Here is a 24,080-nt window from a genome sequence, read left to right as displayed (position 1 = left end):
GTATTTGGGTAGCCCGCCATAACGTATTTCAATGCTTCGAAAATAACTTGACTTTGTGAGCCTACCGGATGGTAAAACACTCCCCGATAACGTGTCTTTTGAGAAGTGTATATCTCATGGACCATTCGTGTCGTAATTGGGCCGATGCTACGACCTTTTCACACCTTGAGCTATTTTTAGAATTACTGTTGGCGCGAAAATATGACATCATCAGCCACGCCTCCTACCTGCCCCCAAGATGAACCAATAAAATCTTCTTGCTGTACTGTTTAGTTATTCAAAATGGCGAACAAACTGAACTCGTCGTCGTCGGAATGTTTCGATACAAGTTCCTCTATTTTTCTTGATTCTTCTTTGGAATCAAGTGTTTCGGAAAGCGAAGCTGAGGATAGTGACGAAGAAACAGATGATGGTGAATGCAAAAGTTCTGATAGTGAACGGAGAAAAACACCAAAGGCAAAAACTAATGGTACGACATGGGTAAGAGTAAGCTTGTGTCCAAAACAAAATCGCTAAATAAGTAGCAAATGGCAGAATTATCATTGTGGGTTATTTCTAACGAAGAGGTTAAGAATGTGGAAGGAGAATTACGGCTTATCCACGAGAAAAGAACTCATTCCTTTCTTGCGCTCTGTGGACAGAGAAGTCCGACAATTCTCAACCAACAACAACTTGCGCAAGTATCAATCAAAGTTTCTGCACCTGTGTCAGAACCGTGTAAAAAACAATGAAAGTTTAGAGACTGACTTTAGGGCTCTTATTGCCACGTTACCAAACCTTGAACGTACAAGTGATGAAATTGTTGGCGGCATCTTTAAAGAACTTACCTCAAAATTAGCCAATACAAGGATCAATGAATTCTTGACTCCAAAAAGTAAAATAGATTTAAGAATGCAGGGTAAAGTAGTCGACGCTGATGAAATGCTGCGACCTAAACTGAAGTTGTATGCACTGGTATAAAAACGTAAAGTTTAAGTTCCTCGACTAAAAGGGCCAGTCAGTTAAAGGCCAGCCATCATGTCAGCCTGTTATTTATGACCAGATTTCGATGGCTCTTTGCTGGCTGCGGCCTCTATTAGGTAGAACGTACTCACATACATACATACATACATACATACATACATACATACATAATTTATTTGATCAAGCAGGTTGGAGATCAGTAGATCAGTATTTCACCATTTCAAAAACTATACGCAGTTTCGCTCACGTGGTAATTCTTCAGCTTAGGTAAAGAGCTTAAAATTCATAACTCTTGTCCAGGATCTTTAATGTACATGAACAAACCAATACACTGTACCAGGACTTCTACAAGCTTCGACCCATTTAAGAGGCTACCCAGCTCAGTTTCTGCGTATTGAATTCTTCAACTACAATGCAGAACTCTTTTGTTTTATTCTACCAGGCCTCATAACCATTCCAGAATTTTAGTATGTTAAAACTGAGCTAATATGGTAGATATTACACGTGCATAAAATCAATACCTACATTTAGTATGCATCAAACTCACCATCTCTTTTCTGATTAGCCGTAAGCGTACAGTGAATTTTTTAAATCAGCGCCTGTGACGTCATCTAGCTGCAGATTATACAATAGTCACATCAAGGGCACTCAACATCACAGGTCATCATGGCATGTATGACCGCAGTGCATCAGATTTCTAAGGGTAATCATGTCAAATTCCTGCACTTTGTGTTGCTTGCCATCAGTGAAGCAAAAACATGCCTTTCACTTCTTTTTTTCATTCAATTAGGCCATCCCCTTTTTTTCTCTGTTTAGCGCCGTCTGACCGTCCCAGATTTTCACGTTTTCAAAAAAAAGTTATGCAGAAAGCAATGACACATTATATCAAACAATTGTCACTTTAATCTGAAAGATAAGCAATTTTTTGCCTTACAGATTTTTAGTTTTTTCCCTGTTCTTGTTTGATTTTAAAGGGACACAGTCAGCTGGCGCACATGCGCATTAGATACCATTTCATGGCTAATTTGCATATAACAGATACGCAATCCAGTGTTTTTAACCAAACATGATAAAATAATATCATAGGATGAGCAAAAGCACACTCAAAAACAGATTTTTCAGTAAGCGATTGAAAATCAAGCAAAACACTGCGAAGATTGAAGTGAATTTCTAGATGGACTTGACATGTAACTTTGATTTCAGGTTGATGTGAACTCTTTTAGCTTCTTTGCAAAGTGAGAAAACTAGTGTCCAGCTCAGCCCGGTCCCAAAGCTGACTGTGTCCCTTAAACAACGATGTCGATTTTTCCTTCCTCCATTGCCGCCATGTTGACTTTATAACCACACCTTGTTGTTTCCAGGCTCCATGGATATTATGCTGAGGTACCATGTCTCCTAGCTCCAGACTCCTTTTCCAATTTTTTTTTTTTTTTTTTTCCTTTTCTGACGGACCGACCCAAAATCAGAAAATGCATTTGACAATAAACAAAAAAAAACGGGGATGGCCTTATGTAGGATAAAACAATTACTAGATTAAGTTTTTGTGATATCCAAAAGTAATCAAGGTCTTCGGCTACGGCTGATAACCCCTACCTCCACCTTGATTATTCGTGTGTTCTGGATATCACAAAAAACCTCATCCAATTATTGTTTGGTATCAAAAGTAAGAATTAACTAGAACTAACAGCTTGGTGGCAGCATCTTGTATGTTCAGTTGACAATTTAGTTGAAGCATTTTCTTATCTTTGAAAATTGTTGGTTTGTGAGAAGAAGTCTTTTGAATTCTTGAGCAAGTTTCAGAAAAGTTTATCTACTTTTTTGAACAAATTTGACAAATGGACTCTTTGGAAATTGGGATAAAAAAGCCCACAAAGTAGCAGTAACGTTTGAATTATCCCAGCTTTTTCATATATACATCTGCATCAATAAAATACTCACCTATTGAGACTGTACTCGAGATCAACGCTCTCAGTTGTTTGTTCTGCATCCACTACCCTCCAGTACTATCCCTTGGCATGTTTAATTATAATTATGTTATTATGTTGTAGTATCTCAATGTGTAGTTCCGGAAAATATCCATACCTCCCCCATGGAAGGGATTTTTTCTAACACCTCCCCACCCCTCTGGAAATTCCAGTAAAGCTTCATACAGTTCTTAAAATTTTTTGGTCTTCCAGAACACCCCACCCCCCAGGAAATTCCAATCCCTTCTGTGGGGGGAGTGTAGATATTTTCTGGAACTGCACAATAAGACTGTAAGAACAGTTTTTTTGTTGTTGTTGTTGTTTTTCATTTTTATTTTGTATGATACACTGTACATGTACTAATAATGTAACAATACTATCAGTCTGTTATGACCTCTATAACAACTGGCTTTGTTTTCAAGACTAATATGCATAGTGTTGTTTTATATCAAATATCATAAAACCAAAACCAAAGTAATGACAGGGGTTTCATTAAGGGCGGGACACCAGGCAAATTGACCGGCTGTAAGGAAGATTCTGCCCACCTGTTTGGACCATCTCCAGGAAACTTTTTCCTATAAAAAGTTCAGTTCAAAAAGTTTTGCCAGCCTGTGAGAACCAGTTGCCCTCGTGCTAAAAAAGTTAATGAAACTCCTGAATGACTTTATTAGCCAGTCACAAAGGACAAAGACAATGCAAAGAACCAATCAAAACTCCAATGAATACATGTAGCCGACATGAAGTGCAAAAAAATGTGTGCGGGTGCACGTGAGTCACATTGGATTTGGTTTCATCTATGATATTTGAAAGAAAAAGTGGTGCAAGGTTTTGAAAACAATGAGTGGGAAGGCTGTGTTTTCATCGATAAAACACACTGGGGCTACTATACATGGCTAAAGTATTTGAATAAACAGTAGAACTATGGTATGGAGTATTTTCAATCATGTGGCCAGCAACTATGCAAATTTTTTGCAACAAAAGAAAGTTTTTACATTGGAAGGAAGTTCAACTACCACACATCTTTGTCCATGGAATGCACGAAAGGAATGAGTTCTTCTCTCGTGGATAAGCCGTAATTCGCTTTCCACATTCTTAGCCTCTTCCTCAGAAATAACCCACAATGATAGTTCTTCCATTTGCTGCTTATTTAGCGATTTTGTTTTGGATGCAAGCTTACTCTTACCATTAGTTTTTGCCTTTGGTGTTTTTCTCCGTCGACTATCAGAACTTTTGCATTCCGCCTAAGCTGTTTCTTCATCACTATCCTCAGCTTCGCTTTCCGAAACACTTGATTCCAAAGATGAATCAAGGAAAGAGGAACTTGTATCAGACAATTCTGAGGATGAGGAGTCTAGTTTGTAAACAGTAAGTGGTTCAAAATAACTGCAATCGCAAATAATCGTGATTATTTTTAAAGGGATACTAGATTGTTGCAGAAACTGTTCAAAACAACTGTGAGAAAAATTGTTTTTGAAGCTAATAACGTTGTTTGAGAGAACAGAATTAAGCTTAATCTATTGCGACTTTTTAAGAACCTAAATTTAATACTTTACAACTTGATTTATGAAAAACTTGGCAAATCGACGCACTTACATTTTTTTATACAAATCAAAAAACAGTGCACAGCTAAAATTCATTTCATTTCATTTACTTATGTTGCGCAAATATCAACTACAGTTGATAATACTGAGCTTTTGATAAAACAATACCTAAATATCCATCATTTTGCCTTCACAAAGTCCATAACATGTCTTTTTGTTTTGCTCATTGGAAACTGAAAGTGACTTTCCAGTCAGGGTGATCACGGTTGCAAGTTTGGGAACAGAATAATCACGGGCGTGATCACTCCTATCACTAGGCTCATCACGCCAGCTAACTGCTTGATCTCACAACAAAGCTCAAAGCTCAACAAAGCTCATCACACCAGCTTGAAAGCGTGATCACGCTAAAGAGAGTGATCGCGGGTGTGATCATGGGCGTGATCTGTGATCACACGGTGATCACAAATTTTTTTACTGGGGTACAGCAAGAAGATTTTACTGGTTCAACTTGGGAGCAGGTAGGAGGCGTGGCTGATGATGTCATATTTTCGTGCCAATAGTAATTCTAAACATAGCTCATGGTGCGAAAACACCAGCACTGGCCCAATTAGGAGATGAAGATTCCATGTGTATGCTCCTGATTTTGTCTGGACTGAGCAAGAACTGAGGCACTTTTTTAGTACTAAGAATAGCCCTGTCTCGATTGTGTCGAGATGAGGTTCGTGTCACTTGTTTAGTACAAAGAAGTACACTGCCAAACCAAACAAGTGCAATGCAAGCATAACGCTTGATCAAGTAGACAGGATACAGTTTCACTTGAGGTAATTTTACAAATAAAATTCAATCTGCCTAGCCCCCTTCGTAGCCGTTATTAGGGTCATCACACAATGCTTCTCTCAACTAACTATTAGTGGGGAGAAGAGTTGCGTGAAGACCCTAATAATGGCTGTGAAGGAGACTATGATCTGCCTTGATCTGGCCCAATTTGACCCTTACTGACAATTATTTATGTGATTTATACCTGTTTACCTGTTCCCAGAAAGTGCGCATTATACACAGGAGAAGGAAACTGCCCTAAGAGAGGTTTTAGGTCTTCACTTAATTAGTAACAGCCACTTAACTGACAACTGACAGACAATCAAAATTTGAACTGATGACTGACATTTGTGCCTCTCCTCCCCACCCCACCCCCTCCCCCCTCCCCATCCCATTCTGACCCTCTTATTTTGCCAACACAATGGCTTTTATCTCCTGCCAGTAATTCAAGTTGTGCTGATGCTTCCAGTCTGGCCAAACTGTGGAGAGATATAGTGCAGCCACTGTTTTTAAATGATAGTTCCCGTTTTATCGGCATCATTATGCACGTGTAGATTCCCAGCGGCTACACTGTCATGCCTACTCTGGTCCATTAACTGTGAGTCTGACAATGTGCGCAACACCCTCGTTTTTCTTAGCCCGTTCACAACTAGTTTACTGATTTCTGTTTTTGCCTTTCCCACGTCCTTTCTCATGTCTACCCCCTCTTTGTTAACCTGTGAGTTCACTGCTCTTCATGCCAGCTGCTCTGCACTGTTCATAGCCGCGTTCTCCATCAACATTATAAAAATTACTACAATGGTCCTCGGTTGTTTCAGTTCCTGCATCCGTTTGGTTCCAGACCTCACACCAGTCCCCTCATATTCAATGGCAACCACAACCACAGACAAATGAAGTCAGATTCAACACAGGTAACATTAACTTATATTTTAATATATTTAAGCTTAAACCAGCATATTGGCAGACAATTAGCTACAACAAGATATGTAGCAGTCTCAAATTCAGCTTTTTATCTTCACTAATGTCAATAGCCAACTGGTTAGGCAACCAGCAGCTAGCAATGTTAACATGATTAATGCCCCTCCATTTTCAATACTGCTTCCGAGTTCAGTTTCTACCATCGTACACAACTAGCACATCGAGGCATAAGGTGCATGTTTCAAATTATTTCATAACTTTACTTGTTTAAGTTTAAATAACCGTCCTTGATAGAACTGCTGAGACAAGAAAAAATCTAACAACGCCTAGCTACCTTTCTATCTTTCCTACCTCCTCCTTCTTAATGATGTTGTGTTTTTTTTTCTCTCTCTCTTTTTATCTAAAATTACATCTCATGTATTACCAACATTTTAAGACAACATTGAATGGATATGAGTTAAGAAGTGGATAGAGACAAGGCTTATATTTTTTTTTGTTTGTAATATTTGACAAAAGATGGTTATCTGTGCAATTCTTGAGTTTGTCCTAACTACCGGTTGATCTCTCTAGGATTGAAGTCTGGATTACATGCACATATGGTAATTTTTCTTTTCCTTTTTAAAGTTAAATATGGCCTTAAAGTTTTAAGTTCTCGTCCATAGTGCATTATCCTCTAGAACTTTCTGTCACTTTCTTATCCGCTGTGTTCATCAGCTTTAACTGGCAGGTTGTAGTAGGAGCGTGACTCATCATGCTTGTTCAAGTCACAATATGGTACATTCCTCGTCATGATCACCTCCAGTCGGTCAATCAACTCAGAGAAACTGGGACGAGAGGATGGATCTTCATTCCAGCACTCAGACATCAGTTCATATCTATCATGGATTAGAAGATGACAAAAAGTTAAATAACTGCATTGCGGAACAAACCCGATCAATCTACAATATTTGTCAAAGCCAACTTATTACAAAAAAAAAATATTACAACGCTATATCAGTTTCTCGACATTGTATAGGTGCATGGAGGGGCAAGATGCCCAAAAAACGAAATTTTTCCATAATTTAGTGTGATCCAAAATAATGTGAAAAAGAAATTAACATGACATATTGAATCCTGGACCGTGCCCAGCAATGTATCATCAGTAAATCTTATGATAAGCTATGTCAATGATTAGTTGTTTATAAGCAAAATTTTATAACTAGACCAATTCTCATTATTAGTATTTGTTAGCTTTTACAGGAGCATATCACATGGAGCCTTCATCTCCAAATTGGGCCGGTGCTACAGCGTTTTCACACCTTGAGCCATTTTTAACCGCGCGGCCATGGGCCGAGCGCGGTTCTAGGTTTACCCGTGGTTTATTTTTTTTTTTTTGTCGGTGACCAGACGCAGACCGCACGAGCGTTCCGCCCGGGCAGCTTAAAGACGGCGGTCTGTTCTTTTGTATGGCAGCATGAAAATGTAAAAAACTATGCGCACGCACAAAATGCCAGGCGCGCCTTTTGGCGGGAAATTTGTTAGCGTGACGAATGTTGCAAATAAAATCAAGGGGTTATTTTTAACTTTAAAGCCCATTAATTGTTTTGTTTGGGAAACTTGCGTGGTGAAATGTCTTCACGGAAATGTTACGTTTGTAACAGCAAAACAACTTCCCGTTGGTTCCGTATTTCTGAGGAAATCGTCGAAGATGTACGTAAATGCTTCAACGTCGAAGAAATTGAAAGCCAGGAGGACCTATGTGCTTCGTGTAGACGAAATTTAACTCGGTGGCGTGAATGCCCAACAAACGCCAGCAAATATTTCGTTTCAGTTAATTCAAGAGGACAACCCTGTATTAACAAATCGACAGTAGCTCGGAAAAATCGCAAGACTGCGTTACTGCGAAGCACTTCGCCTTCCCATGAGTTATCGCTTCTTGTGACTTTACCCGAAGACTTGTTTTTGTTTATCGCTGGGTTTCTCAGCGTGTCAGACGTTTCGAGGCTGCGACAGACTTGCAGCTATGCAAATCAAATTTGCCAGTTCAACATCCTCTGGAAACTCTTGTTAAGACGCGACTTCCCCGAACAGCTGAGTGATCTCGACGAAACAGTTCTTTCCAACTCTTTTCTTTCTTACAAAGTTCTCTTCAAGTCTAAACGCTCGTGGGAAGGTCATCATGCGGCGATTTCCGACCGTGCTAAAGAGCTCGCTTCAAAGGAAATAAAACTTTTGGAGGAAAACCAAGTTGCCCAACATCGCTTAAGCAACCTAAAAGCAAGGCTTCAATCACTCCAGAATGATCAAGATCCAAGAACGCCAGTCACCAAACCACAAGAGCAGGTAAATTAAATTTCATCAGTCTATTGCACGCAGAGCGGCTACAGCATATAAATCACACCTTTTAATATTGTACAATTGAACTGAATGATATTGTAATACCCAAGTCCACAGTTGAGACAGATAAGTTGCTGGGGTAAAAATTGGTTTTATAGGTATTTGTGGACAGGATATGCGTCATCGACTTTGTTGCGGATAGCTACCGTCAAATTATTTCAATTCTTACATATACGTTATCTCAAATTTGTGAGAAACTAAAAGAAGGAAGGCATCTGGCCTTGTTACTCCGTTCATTAGACTCTCCATAGAGAGTAATCTGGGTGTCAAGCTCCTGTTAGAAATGCTTGTTTTAAAAGATATGGACGAAGTTTCACGCGCGGACATTTCGTCTATCAACAAACGAAGTCGAAATGTTATCAAAATAGGCCTTAACTCAAATGTTTGATAAAGAAATCCACGTCACATCCCCAAACTGGGATTCATGAACAGCTTCTGAAGCTTTTATGTACAGAAATGAGAACTTATTGATGGAAACACGGATATTATTGGTTCTTACTGTTTCCTCGGCGGTCCGCACACCACATAACTTCAGTCTTCCCCAACAAAACAAAGAATTACCCTATGGGACAGAATGTACTCGTTTGACATCATACACATGTACAGGAAATGTTGAAAATTCAACAGGAGCTATCTAAAAATGAGTGATACAATCTTAGTGAGAAATCATGCTGATAATGTAAGGAAGAGCAAATCAATAAAGTGAATCTAGGCAGAAGCTACACAATATCTAAACATTGGACTTGGCATTGTGCCATCTGTTGAAAAATATTTTCAGCCAAAAAAAAAAGCTATCAAACGTTAAGTGAGCAATTCTCACAAACCCAATATAGCTACATGTCTTTATTACATAAAATCATTATGATTGTTAATCCAAAATTTGTTTACCTCCAAAAGGTATTTTTGAGCATTCTCAAAAAGAAGACTGGGCAAAGTCAAGACGGCTTTGTGTATGCCCATCAAGAGAGAGGGAAACCAATGAAGTTACTTAGAGTTAGTCAGCCACAAATAGGTAGCTCAAGTGCATCTGCCAGTACATTGAAAAAGAGAAGCCAGGTCATTGAAAAACTTGCAGAAAATTTGTCATCACCAAGTACATGTACAAGTACAGCAGAAAATGATGTAATTCACCAGACAGCCATTTCTATTCGCCGAAAACAACAACAGTTCATCAATTCATTTAAGGAAGGTGGAGTAAACATCATACAGTCATTCACTTTGAACCAGGTAAAATCTACACTCTCAATGATTAAATTTACATTATGTATAATCAATAATTTATTACATCAATAAAAAAAAATAGAATAACAATATGGCACTAGTGCATGAGACAATCAAAAGTTCTGTCAACCAGTTTATAAAATACATCACCTGCAGAATCTAGACAAAAGTCACTGACTTCAAAAGCAAAACTTGTTATACACAAAGGCCATGTCTCTAATAAATTAAAAGCAGCTTTCATTTTTTAGGTTGCAGAACTTAAGACTCACATGCCCATGGAAATGTTGAAAATGATTAAAAGAACCTTCAAAGAAGCACTTGGTAAGCATAGTTGTATACAAACAACACACTTTATCTATCTAACATCATTTAAACAGGCATGTACATCATTCATTGCTATTTCAACAATGCCAATACAGAAGTGAGAAAAGCAAAGTAACTTTATCTACATTGTACACTACCTAAAAACTATTAGTATAAATCTACCAGTGTTCTATCATGAATGCTGTTCTCTGATTGGCTATGCTACTCACTATATATTCTGCGATAGAGTGAGTAGCATAGCAGTGCACCCTTGTTTCAAAATGACGGCCGCTTCTTGACATTTTTGGAGTGTCTCTGAAGAGGACTTGGATAAAGTTTTGAACAACTAGTAGATTTATACTAAAACAATTAGATTACATGTATTCACTCTCGATTTCTATGTGTGATAGTTGGCTCGGCCTTTGGCCCATTGACTATCATGCGATAGAAATCTCGAGCTCATAATCTAATTGTTTAATATAGGTGCGATGTCAAGGTAAACCTAATGCAGGTAGTGTACAAAACTCATATAAAAAGATAATGACAAGCACAACTACAGTACAAATAATATGTTTCCTGAAAGTAGAAAAAAAAATGGGCTCTTCCAATATACATGTACTTATGTTTGCTTTAAATCGTTTCACTCCCAGGAGAAATAAGTATATTAAATTATTCTCTTTAACAATTTTACAATGCCATGTAGGCAGGTATAGAGAATTGAAAAAAAGAAAACCAGCCAGGGTATATAGTCTTGACATAACACCAAATTTTCAGGACAAGTTCAGATTTTGGAGTGGAAGGGCTCGAACTGGATATACACTTTTTCACAGAAACAATAGTTAAGACTTCTTACCAGGGATCCAGTACACTGTCAAGACACCAAACTGACAAATTGCTGTTGATTCTATAAATTCACCTAAGCATATAAACCCTCTCATAGGTCTGCTCTTTCATTAATCTGTAGGATATGACATATTTGGTTCAGAGAGGAAAATTCGCAGCCACTTGAAGTCCATGGAATTTCAATATGAATGTGGAAGTTTTGAAAGTTCTTCTGGGAAGAAAGTGTCCTTTGTTCGAGTGACAAACATCTCTGATGTAATTACCAAAACTGTGGCTCAACTGAATGAAAGTGGTCTCCTTATGAAGAAAAGCAACATTCCTGAAAATGTTTTATGGGCACTTCTCTCCGGTGACAAGGGAGGAAAATCCACCAAATTGTTATTGCAACTTCTCAACTGCAGGGAGCAACACTCGGTTCATACTGCTCGCCTTTTAGCAATTTTTGAAGGGGACAAAGACAATTACGAGTGCATAAAAGAGGTTTTTGGTCCAATCATTGAGGCGACACAAAAAGTCTTGGCTAATGTATCAGAACTGAACTTAAAGGTGGATCTACCAAAATGTGCAAGTACCTGTACCAAAGCAAATGAGAAACAAGGTTTTGAAATCAAAGGGATGCAAAATTGGCCAATGGAGCTCCAGCAACTTATCCAAAATCCCCAGAGTGACCATTGTAGTGAACACTGTTCCTATTGCAAAAAAATAACTGGTTCAACGTGTGAAACATCCACTTTGCAGAGTTCTGATGGTACAAGAATGGAGTGCTGTATTACTAAATGCTGGCTGAGTTTGGGAGGAGACTGGGAATTTATTGCAAGGCTTTTAGGTCTAACAGGTCCAAATGGCACGTACTTCTGCAACTACTGTCATGCCACAATTAAAGATCTCGAGAAGGGCAAGCCACACACACCCTGGATTTTGAATAGTACCTCCAATGGCAATCGCATAAAACAGTTTTCTCCTCGCAGCTTTGAATCAATGTCATCCGATAACGAAGATTTTGTAAATGGTGGTTCAGTCAAAGCTAAAGCAAACCGATGTCATAACTGTGAGTCCAAACCAATCTTCCAAGCATCTGGACCTGTCATTGAGTCTGTGTCATGCATGCCCCTCCATCTATCTCTTGGTCTTGGAAAGCAGGCATTAGAAATTGTTGAAAATGAAGTTCTTGTTTTAGACAAGACCATTAAAGAGGCAGATGGAGAGGCATGCCCAGAACTGGCAGAAGCATTCCAAAGAAGAGAAACCTTGAACCTTGAGTGCCTTCAACAGCATCAGCAGTTGGAAGAAATTAATGAAGCTATTAGTAATGCAGAAGATGTTCTTCAGTCATTCTTAAATGAAACAGCAGCATTCCATCAAAAGGAAGGCAGAAGGTACTAAGGTCACTCCAAATGATATCTGAAAAACAATATGCAGTTTCAAAAATCTATATAGGTTTATAGGGAAGTACAAAGCTTAACTAGAATTTCAAAAAGGAAAATAAAACTAAAAAAACTTTGGTGTTGCAATCGATAGGGCTACATTTGTATTTCCCAGAACAAGAAAACCAGATTTGTTAAAATACCTGTAGGTTGTATAAAGTTCTAAAACAATAAAACTACCTCACACACCTGTAGCTTGGGAGGTTCATATTGCATGCTACATGTACTCAATACCCTTCTTACATCATTTTTGCATGATCTCTGCTTCACAATGAATATTCAGCTCAGGAGTGTACAGGAACCCATTACCTCATCCGCCCAAATATGCCCCACTTAAATAAGAGTCTAAAATAAGGTTGCTTCATAAAAGAATTGCATCAAAAAAGGATGTACTAAAACTTTTGTTCCAATCTTTGAACTTCTTAGAAATCATACTCAGAGTATTTTAAGACAGACCTTAAAATCTGGGTCTCTGCTATGAATGATTGTTAAAATAAAATTCTTATGCACTGCATGTGAAAGTCAAACAATGTCTGAATTAAGGACTACAAATATATTTATTTCAACTTAACAGGTTTACAAATCACACAGTGGAGGCAGTGAAGGCTAGGGAAAAGGCAAGGGAACTTAGAAGAACCAGGGATAAGCAGCAGGAAAAAGGTAGACAACATCAGCAACAGTTCAAGGCAGCCCAAGATGAACTGGCACACATCAATCAGAAAATCAACGTCATGAAGGGGCCTTTCCAAACAAAATTTGATAACACTTTGGATGAAATGAACTTGAAGCGTCAGATTTATCACAAGGGCGCTTTGGTTGGCAATGACGTTGCAAAAATTCTACAACCCATTCACATCAAACAAATTGTTCACATCTTCAAGCCAATTGAAATCAAACTCAAACATGGGGAAAAGCAGGTCTTTAGCGACCACAAACTTATGAGCAAAATATCAACTCTGCTCACCAAATTGTCCCAATGTTTCAAACTTTACTCAGCAAGTACTCCTCTGTGCCCTCATGAAGTTGCTATTCTGGGAGCAAGATGTGCTAGCTTTGGCCACTGGTTTCCTATAAACTTCCCTAAAACCAACCTGCTTAGGAAATTCACGTTCTCACATTCCACGTTCCTGAGAAAGCCATCTTAATGGGGACTGTTGGAATGGAAGCGGAGCACTGCTCAGAAAGCATCCACCCAGTGGTCAACAAGCTCGACAGGATGTACGCAACAACACAGAACACCTGTGATCGCCTGGCACTGGTGGCCAAAAGTCAGTGGCTCCAAAGCCAATCTACGTTGACCAACTTCAACAAGCCTAGAAAGAGAAACCAGGGCAAGCTAGTTCTTCATGAAGAATAAGAACAATCACAACTGTTTGTAGTGTCAAACTTAATGGCCCATTTTCATCCTTGATGTAACATGGTTGTTTGTTTCTCTTTTGAACTGCGCTACCGCCAAGCATTAAATTCTCTGGTACCTATTTATACACATGGGCGAGGATCTCTCTGTGTGAGAGTTAACCCAACAAAACACATAGTCACTAGCCAAGCTCAAACCTGGATTGCTCAATGCGGAGGCAAGCACACTAAGCATGAGAACACCATGCCACCACAAAGGAAGAAAATGGGCCCTTAATTAAAACTCTTTGACAACAAAATATTATTTAAATAATATGCCACTTTCACATTTCCTATCACAAATTTTGTTGACCCCTGAAAATCTGGCATAACCATTGTCATTGGTTCTTGATGAGAGAGAGAATGAAACCAATACTACAAATATCCAAAATAAATTTCAGGGTACCAAACAAAGTGTATTAATAAAAATGCAAAATTGACAAAAAAAAGACAATTTAGATACATGTATTTAACTAGACAACTATAGAGTTTGTTGGGTTTGCTGAGGTTAGAAATATTGTAATTAGGTAATTTACATTTCACCTGAAATTGAACTAAAAGAGAAAATATAGGAGGGAACAAAAGGGCTTCAGGGCAGTTTTTGTCTAGCTGGAGTATGTGTAAACATGTCGATGCGGCGATCAATTTACAGTTGCACCAGATATACATGTTAGGAACAACTTTTCAAAATCACGATTCTTGCATGTGTGATGAGCAGCAAGTTTCATGCTGGAAGGTTTGCCTTTCTGTAGTCTGGAAAGTTTTCAGTTTGAATTGAGGAACTTCTGTGAAGCTTTAAATTATTAAAGTCAATGCTACGCAGATAGAATTCAATTTGTTTGTGGCCATGAGTTACAGATTGCCATTAATTGAGCTAGTACCTACAGTGGGAGGCTTAATTTGGTTTCAGTGAAACCAATTATTACAAAGATGTTGGCTGTATGCCTAAAGATCTGGTAGAGAACATTAATTTTCTACATACCAATGTGGTTGATTTCCATAACAGTGAATTTTGTTAATGTACACTGTATTGTTAACTTGTTAGCAAGTTCATTGCTAATCGATCCATGTGAACAAAAGTAAGAACATCACTCAATGTACAACTGATTAAAAGTACATTATACTAAAATTGTGGTTTAATTTAATGGTACATGTAATGCAGTTGCATATTTTAAATAATTCTTCATTTTTTCATAATGGGTAAAATAAAGTTGTTTTTTTTTCAAGAGGGCAGGGTAAAAGATACTGCAATCAGATATTGGTTCTTTACAAAGTCCAGATTTTCCTATCTCTGACCACAGTCAAGGTAACGTGCAGCCGATGTGTTTTTTTGAACAGGACAACAATATCGAGAAAGAGGAAAAATGAAAATTGTTTTTTACCAGCTTAGAGTGGTCTGTGAAGTGAAACACTGTAACCTCTGACTCAGTCACAGTTTTTCCCCAAACAGACAGACCCTTAGCCAGTAAATAGCAACTATCATATAGTGTACAACCTGTTTAGCCCCCGAACTATTTCCATAGAAAACCATAAGAAAAGCAGGCAAAATTTACTATCCTGGCTAACTGTCTGATGCAGAACTGTTTTAGCTGCCAATTTTCTCAGTTGCCAACTTACTTGGAAAGAACAGAAGGTAACCATTCCTCACAAATAAAAAAGTTCACGACTTTATCAGAAGCCAATAACAAAATGGTCAGTGACTAAGTACAAAGTACATGTATATCTGTTCTTGCTCAATCTACCTTTGGATCAAATTTAATTTGCCTTTGTTTTTTAAAATACACAATTCTTAGTGGATATTAAGTAACTTTAAACTGAGCCATGCATGAAGCATCCATCGTTGTCATTGCTGACTGGAACCAAGAAAACACACATCAAGCTGGTTTTAGAAGATATGTCACATGTAAAAAAAATATTAATGAACTTAAACAAAAGGTAATTAAGGTACACATTCTGGTCTAATGCAAGGTCTAAAAAGGCACAGAAAAACAAATTTTTCTTTTTTACAAATTGATTTTCTTTTTTTTTTGACAGTTTTTTTTCTCTCTCTCTCTCCAGTCTCGCCTTCAGCTCCTCCCTCCTCCGCAACTCTTCCTGAAGTTCACGCTCCTCTTCCTCTGGGGTTCTAAGATAAATTTTACGACCAAATAATCAAATTTAACCAATAAAGTTTGGTTTCAATCAGTAACCTTACGAAACAAAAAATTTAAATGCAGATCAAGTTTGTACCTTTCAACTTCATTTTCGTCGAAAACGACGCCCTTTGGCTTACCGAATTTGGCCGGTCGGCGAAAGTATGGATTTCTTAAGAAGGTGGAAAACACAAATTGTTTACTACTACCAAAAGTTTCATTTATAATCGAAAACAAATTTAAACGATACCTTCGCTTCGGCATCTTCGACGACCGGAAGAAGTTTACTTGGATCAGAAAATAAGAGTGCCCGCGCGGCGCGGCGACAGGAAAGTTCCCGCGCTTTTTGTACACTTCTGCAAAACGGCGTGTATATTAGTTCGTCTAGTTCGAATGGATTCTATTTCTAGAATTCAAAAACTATTACACAAAGAATCTTTAAACACATTGCATTACTTAACGATTGATATATACAGCAATTAGAACGGTAAAGGTAAATCAAAGAAATTATGAAGGATGCTTTCTTCGAATAAGCAATGCATGCTTTTCCTCAACAATCTCGACATTGATCAATCTTTAAGTGGACCCAGTGGGACTCACGGGGCGTCTGTTCATTCATGTTTTATTTATTTAAATAATACGATTAGTTACCAAAACAGAAATGTCAAAACTCACCTGTGGCAACTGTCTCGATTCTCCGCTATAATATCAAACATTCGGAGGCTTCACCGGCGCCTGTTGTCGACATCGCAAACCTGACCACCTTTCGCGCTAGGCTGTCATCCTTTTCCCCACTACTAAAATAAGCTTTCATTCAAAGAAGGTTTAAATAGGCGTTAACTCCATACCAAAATGCGTTCTTTCACCCGACAGCAGAAATTGGTGGCAAACATCCCTTGTCGAAGAGATCGAGGGCTGTAGTTTGAGTGGTTCCGGTAACGCAGATAGCCAAAGCTTTCTTCGAACGAATCCACACTCGTAGCCATCCTTTCGACTAGAAGGGCCGGATAGCAAGTTTAAAGTCCACGAATGTACTCTGGCTGAGGCAAAACAACTCTGAAACACGAAATCGGCCTGTGGCAACTGATTAGAACTAGAAGTATCATTCACGGCACTAAACCAAAACACTCATCGAACGTACGTCGCTTCTCGCTGAAAAGGCCACTTTGCCGATTGAAAACTTTGCTTTCGGGAGGTAGAAAGAAGATAAAAAACCCTACAGGAACAAAAACCAAAACGATAATACGTTTTGCCCTAAAGAAAACAGTGCCATTAACTAACCTTGTTCGCAAAAGTGACAAAAACAAACACCACGCAAGCCACATGAACGAAGAGATCGAATTTCACATGTTACACATTCCTTCGAAGCCCCCACAATTTTGGTCAGCAGATTTCCTTCAAAATTATCCGCTGTTTACTAGCAACGCGGGCTTCAATTTGATCGAGGGGTCCAGTAATGAAACGCTCGTGACCGCCGCTCGGCCAAATTCCGAGTCACGCAACGTGTCATGTTTTTTCCGCCAGAAGCTGTTAAAACATTAACACACGGATAATTTTACGGATATTGTTTCCTTTGTTGTGGGTAAAATATATTTTCTTTTGGTTTTATCGAAGCGTTGGATTCAAAGGGATTAATAAATACGCTAAAAAAAGGTATTACGTCAGCCATGGAATGCGTTAACGCTGCAGCTTTCACTTTCGCTACGTGACTAATAAGATCGTGTTTACTTTGGAAGTTTATTTCGCCAGAAGCGACGGTCATTAATTTATTTGCAAGTTTGCGAGTATTTCTTGTGGTTTTAGGCAAATGAAGTAAATTCTTTGGCTCTTTCATCGCAGCGAGTTCATAGATCGGAAGGAAAATGAAATATTTGCAAGCCAAGCAAAGAACATGTCAGGACATGCAATGATTACGTCATTGGTAGGGAAATAACCACCGTACTAAAGATAGCCGTCGATAACGCAATTCTTGAATTATGTGACTCGTGTGACTTCTTTGCTAGCCCTTTACTCAAGGAAAATATTAAATTTAAACTTGACTTTTAAGAAAGAAAGCTGTTGTTAATAGTGTTCGTATCTTCATGCCCATACATATCCCAAAGAAAGTTCCAGATTAACACTATTACGTCATCGGAGATTTCGCAACGGCTACGACTGATGGTGCAATAGTACAGTCTGTGTTGATCAAGTGATGTGATGTCTACAGTAATCAATGAATCATCAAGGATTACTTTCGAATGTACACTGCGTTGCAACTGTAGTGCTAAGAAAACAGTTAAATTTTAAAAGCGCGGTTTTAAGATCTAACAGATCTTCTTGTTAAAATTTCTATTGGCACAAAAATATGACATCATCAGCCACGCCTCCAACCTGCCCTCAAGTTGAACCAATAAAAATCTTTTTGCTGTACTGTTTAGTTATTAAAATGGCGGACGCACTGGACTCGTCGTCCTCGGAATTTTCTGATACAAGTTCCTCTTTTCTTGATTTTTCTTTCGAATCAAGTGTTTCGGAGAGCGAAGCTGAGGATAGTGAGTAAGAAACAGCTGGGGCTGAATGCAAAAGTTCTGACAGTCAACGGAGAAAAACACACAAAGGCAAAAACTAATGGTAAGAGTAAGCTTGCGTCCAAAACAAAATCGCTAAATAAGCAGCAAATGGAAGAATTAACATTGTGGGTTTTTTAGTGAATTAGGCTTATCCACAAGTCTTAAAAATCTCAGTGGGGGGAATTTAACTTTTCTGAGAGAAGAACTCATTCCTTGCGTTCGGTGGACATAGAAGTGCAAGAATTCTCAACCGACAACAACTTGCGCAAGTATCAATCAACATTTCTGCGGATGTGTTAGAACTGTGTAAAAAAACAAAGAAAGTTTAGAGATTGACTTAAGGGTTCTTATTGCCACGTTACTAAACCTCGAATGTACAAGTGATGAAATTGTTGGTGGTACATTTAAAGAACTTACCTCAAAATTAGCCAATACAAGGATCAATAAAAAAGGAGTGAAAGAGATTTAAAAATGCATGGTAAAGTAGTCGACGCTGATGAAATGCTGCGACTTAAACTGGAGTTGTATGCACTGGTATCAAAACGTAAAGTTTAAGTTCCTTGACTAAAAGGGCCAGTCAGTTAAAGGCCAGCCATCATGTCAGCCTGTTATTTATGACCAGATTTCCATCGCTCATTGCTGGCTACGGCCTCTATTTTGGTAGAACTTACTCAGTATTTCACGACTTCAAAAACTATATGCAGTTCCTTTTACATTGCAATTCTCCAGCTTAAATAAAGAGCTTAAAATTTATAACTCTTGTCAAGGATCTTTAACGTTCATGTACAAACCAGTACCAGGACTTCTACAAGTTGCAACCTATTTATGAGGCTACCCAGCTCCATTTCTGTGTATTAAATTCTTCAACTATAATGCAGAACTCCTTTGTTTTATTCTACCAGGCCTCATAACCATTCCAGAATTTTAGTATGTTGGGCTAATATGGTAGATATTACAGGTACATGAAAACAATACCTACACAAATTATACATTGAACTCACTATCTCTTTTCTGATTGGGAATAAGCATACGGTGAATTTTTGAAATCAGCACCTGTGACATCATCTAGCTGCAGATTATACAATAATCATGTCAAAGACAAGGGTAATCACGTCATGTATGACGGCAGCGCATGATTTCTAAGGGTAATCATGTCAAGTTCCCACGCTTTGAGTTGCTTGCCGTCAGTGAAGAAGCAAAAACATGCCTTGATTATTAATACATTCTGGATATCAGAAAAAAATGTATTCATTCGTGTTTTGACTGGTTCTTTGCATTGTCTTTGTCCTTTGTGACTGGCTAATAAAATCATTCAGGAGTTTCACTGGCTACTACACATGGCCAAAGTAAGTATTTTAATTAATTAACAGTAGAACTATGGTATAGAGTGTTTTCAATCACATGGCCGGCAATCATGCAAATTGTTTGGAACAAAAGAAAGTTTTTACATTGAAAGGAAGTTCAACTACAACACTTCTTTGTCCAAAGGATCAAATGAGTTCTTCTCTCGGAAAAGTTAAATTTCCTTCATTGAGAATTTTAAGACTCGTGGATAAGCTGTAATTCGCTTTCCACATTCTTAGCCTCTTCATCAGAAATAACCCACAATGATAATTCTTCCATTTGCTGGTTACTTAGCGATTTTGTTTTGGATGCAAGCTTACTCTTACCATTAGTTTTTGCCTTTGGTGTTGTCCTCCATTGACTACCAGAACTTTTGCATTCAGCCCCAGCTGTTTCTTCGTCACTATCCTCAGCTTCGCTTTCCGAAACGTTGATTCCAAATAAGAATCAAGAAAATAGCAACTTGTATCGGAAAATTCCGAGGATGATGAGTCCAGTTCCTCCAACGTTTTGAATAACTGACAGTACAGCAAGATTTTATTGGTTCAATTTGGGGACAGGAAGGAGGCGTGGCTGGTGATGTCATATTTTCACGCCAGTAGTAATTCAAAAAATAGCTCAAGGTGTGAAAACGCTGTAGTACCAGCCCAATTTGGAGATGAAAGCTCCAATGACAGCAGTTTCTTGGCGTTTTTGAAGTGTCTGTGAAATAGAGGATATTACACGCCTGCGCATGGATACCAATTTTATCTTCTCGTGTTCAACTCGATATCTCACTCGTTCACTGTGCTCACTCATGAGATATTGAGTTGAACACCAGAAGATAAAATTCGTATCCACAAGTGGGCATGTAATATTCTGTTTATTATATAAACATGGCAATGACAAATATTTTTACGATTTTCCGAACACTTTCCGAAGATTTCCGAAGATTCTCCAAAAGTTGTCTGAAGGCCAGACAAACGTTTTGGAACATTTTCCAAAAGTTTCCGAAGATCACAGAAGATTTCCGAAGATAATCGAAGATTTCCGAGGAAGATCTGATGATGTTTCAATCACACCGCAACACATCTTAGTTCAGTTTAATGGATTATCATGTTAGTAACCATGGCGTCACCAATATCCTCACACTTGAACGATAAAAATAGTACCTTCACTGTGCGCGATGAAGATATAATTTTTTTAGTAAAAGGAGAAATCCTGGTATTTCACTGGTGTTTATATAATAAGAGGATTTACTACATGAAGTTTGGAACGACTAGTAGATTTATAGTGAAACAATTAGATTATTCAACTTAATCACCCATAGAAATCCAGGGCTGAAAATAACGGCCGGTCAACAGGCAACGTCTGGCCAAAATGGTGACTTGACCGGCCAAAAACTTCACTCACCGGTAATGTTGAGATAGTCACACTGTTCATTCTTGAATAAACAATTAAATGCTCAACTGTAAATCTTAGATTTTGAATCTCTTTTTTATTACGACTTCTCGCACGAAAACATACACCAACAGGTATCTGTTCAAATGGCTAAAAATTGTTCGCTTGCTGTTTGTCATGCATTCAACATCAATAGGAATGCCATTCGAATGGCTGGAGTTATCCATTCAGAAAAATATTGAGCCGTTCGAACAACTGCTGCTATCCATTCGAAAAAATATTTCATTAATTATGACAGTGGAGGTTTTCAATTCAGAATTCACAACTAGTCAGTCTTTGGGTTTTCTGTACGGCAAAGGGAATCCAATCAGACTCAGCTTTTTGTGACGCTTAAGATTTGCCTAACTATCACACTTTTGCACAGAGCACCTCTCTTTGTTGGCGTAATTATTTCAAATGTAATGCTCTAAAGATGTCAAGATATTTGTCGTTTGTTTCACTTTTACTGCAAAAAATCGACAAACAAGGCGCCAAAACAAACTTGACTTTTCACTCAATTGTCGAGTTGTTTCAAACTTAGACACTATGGGACTCCAGGACATCAAAACACACATTTTGCAGTCTGCTTCGTTTCCATCAAGCCGTAAATGTAACATTGAGCACGAACCCAGTATCTGATTTACAACCAAACGATAAAAGTTACCTTTACAAAACAGACAAAAATGATTACGTACCAACAAGAAAGCTCAAGGCCTTATCAGTATCTGTATCTGTAAAGTTATTTTGTTCACGAATGAAATTTGAGACACCCTCTATTCGTTGCTAATAGCACAATTGACCAAAATCTATCCACTATCAGTGGTAAAATCTACCAGATGATGGTCATTAGTTCTTCGTGCATAAAAACTCTCTCTAAACTACAACAGAGTTTAGATTTTTTTATGGCTTCTAACACCTTACAACTTAATTTTAGTTACATCATTAAGAAACTTCCCAATACTTGTTGTGTAACTGTAGCCGTATTTGTAGTAACAGGATGATTTGTTGAGAATCAAGGAAACAGAAACTTCTTCTGCCATATTTGTTTTCCCAGTTATTTCTGAAGCCCAAAATTAGGATCTGCTGATGCATCTTTGGTTTCATTTACGTTTTAATGGACATAAATACTTTGTAGAACATCAAAGGGGTCAAAACAGCTCATGGAATTCAATAAATATACCCATCAAAAAACTCGAAGTTTCATCAAATAATAATTGCATCCGTTCAATACTTTTTCTTTGGCAGATGGCAAGAATTCCACTGACAGCGTGCCACTTCATTGAGCTGCTGAGCCCTGCCAAGGCTATCTTTGGATAAGTTTTAAGCTTTTCTTTGTATCAAGCCAATTTTCAAACAGCCTAGCAACAACTGGAACAAACAAATTATATTTGTGGGTTTAATTAGACCAACATTACTCAATTTCTTTTTAAATATCTTGACCGATCTCAAACGAGATGTAACTGAGCTAAAATTACTTTGGCCTCAACATGCCCAGTCACGGTATGAAAATTATTTTGAGCCCTGGAAATCTCGAGCGAATAATCTAATTGTTTAATAGCAACATGATTTCAAACCAATCAGTGTTCGCATTTTCTTTGGGCTATTTTCTAAATCACAGTATTACAAGGGCTTAGACAAATCCTGTGAAACTTTGGATGTGTATAGTTGATGTTACCGAGACATGTACTTCCAGGTAATTTGATTTAAGCTACTGAAAGTGATAATCTTCTGGTCCATAACATTGGTTGTTCTTATAACAGCGAATTGGAGTGTCCGCAGGTTGAATCTGTTCTTCACCGCTATTCGTTGCCTTCACGTGTGCCTCTTGTCTAATGTTAGCAGCAGCATTAACAGTTGTTAGGATGGTTGCCTCTTGCCATAGTTGCTTGTTCTCATGTATCAGTTCTATTCCAGAAAGAAAATTGAACCCCAGCTAATTTAATCACTTACGCTTCATCACAACACATGTCAGGCCTTTCCATGCGATAACCAGTCTTCAAAAGTCGACACAGCTCTCGATTGGTTAACGTGGGATAAGGGACACCTCCTGGAATGTATCCAAAAACAAGTCATAAAAGGGCAAGTTAACAAACCGAGAAAACACGAAGCACACATTATTGTCTCATAAGAAAGTAATGAAAGTAATGACTTCAATTTCAAAACTAAAGGAAAAAAGAATTTAGTATATATATAAAAAAAATAACAATTTATGTTTAACTTACCCATGGTGGCCATTTCCCAAAGAATTATGCCAAAGGACCAGCTATATGAAAATATAAAACATCAATAAGTGCTGTTTTGTAATTACATGTACTCAACACAACTAAGATTTTAAGGAGTTCGCTTTTTAGTCCATGTGTTATAATGACAAGGTGTCCCATTAACAATTTCTACGCTTCTTTCCTGCTCTCCACACTTCCCGCATATCATAACTCGATGATACAAGCTAAATACTCAAAAGAACAAGTTGTAGTTCTCCATGTGTGCATCTGAGGGTTAAGGAAAAGGCTTTGCCGTCACACAGAAAGATTGACTTACACATCACTCTTGATGGTGTAAACGCTGTCATTAATTGATTCTGGGGCCATCCATTTCACAGGAAGCTTCTTTGTATTCCTTCCACTGTACACGTCTTCGTAGATTTGTCTCATCAACCCAAAGTCCGACACTTTGACTCGGTTATCACTGCCAACCAGAATATTACGAGCTGCAAGGTCACGATGAATGAAGCCTTTCTCCGCGAGATGATTCTAAAATATCATGTAAGAATTAAAGAGTACGAATTTATTTCTAGAAATAAGGATTATAGCTGATTATAGTACTTTATCCACAGGACATATTTTTTCTTTTTTTGTTAGTCAGATATTCAGTG

The 24,080-nt window shown here is 38.1% G+C and overlaps 2 protein-coding genes and 1 long non-coding RNA gene across 3 annotated transcripts in view; 1 reads left to right on the top strand and 2 right to left on the bottom strand.

Moving 5' to 3' along the window:
- Positions 1-6,896: 6,896 nt before the first annotated feature.
- LOC145494996 (uncharacterized) overlaps positions 6,897-24,080 on the bottom strand; it is a 48,797-nt gene continuing 31,613 nt past the window's right edge. The window contains exons 20-23 of the mRNA XM_081474603.1: positions 23,747-23,958; positions 23,431-23,471; positions 23,159-23,255; positions 6,897-7,077 (exon numbers count right to left, since the gene is read on the bottom strand). Coding sequence (XP_081330729.1) covers positions 6,897-7,077; positions 23,159-23,255; positions 23,431-23,471; positions 23,747-23,958 — 531 coding nt within the window. The remainder of the gene's footprint in view (positions 7,078-23,158; positions 23,256-23,430; positions 23,472-23,746; positions 23,959-24,080) is intronic.
- On the top strand, positions 7,597-12,328 carry LOC145480765 (uncharacterized). The gene is made up of 4 exons (XM_081459094.1): positions 7,597-8,524; positions 9,476-9,805; positions 10,048-10,120; positions 11,067-12,328. The coding sequence occupies exons 1-4, from the start codon at positions 7,811-7,813 to the stop codon at positions 12,326-12,328; spliced, it is 2,379 nt and encodes a 792-aa protein (XP_081315220.1). The 5' UTR covers positions 7,597-7,810.
- On the bottom strand, positions 11,314-13,421 carry LOC145480875 (uncharacterized). The gene is made up of 3 exons (XR_014048569.1): positions 13,334-13,421; positions 12,225-12,346; positions 11,314-11,374 (listed from the first exon to the last, which is right to left on the bottom strand). It is a non-coding gene; the product is annotated as an uncharacterized LOC145480875 (long non-coding RNA).

This window comes from Orbicella franksi, chromosome 1 (assembly GCF_964199315.1).
Source record: "Orbicella franksi chromosome 1, jaOrbFran1.1, whole genome shotgun sequence".
NCBI classification, from domain to species: domain Eukaryota; kingdom Metazoa; phylum Cnidaria; class Anthozoa; order Scleractinia; family Merulinidae; genus Orbicella; species Orbicella franksi.
The sequence above is the reverse complement of the archived record's forward strand: the minus strand, read 5'-3'. Positions and strand labels throughout refer to the sequence as shown.

Coding starts and splice junctions, on each gene's coding strand:
- LOC145480765 (XM_081459094.1), top strand. CDS start 7,811: ATGTCTTCACGGAAATGTTACGTTTGTAACAGCAAAACAACTTCCCGT. Junction 8,525..9,475: donor TCACCAAACCACAAGAGCAG/GTAAATTAAATT, acceptor TACCTCCAAAAG/GTATTTTTGAGCATTCTCAA. Junction 10,121..11,066: donor AACCTTCAAAGAAGCACTTG/GTAAGCATAGTT, acceptor ATTAATCTGTAG/GATATGACATATTTGGTTCA.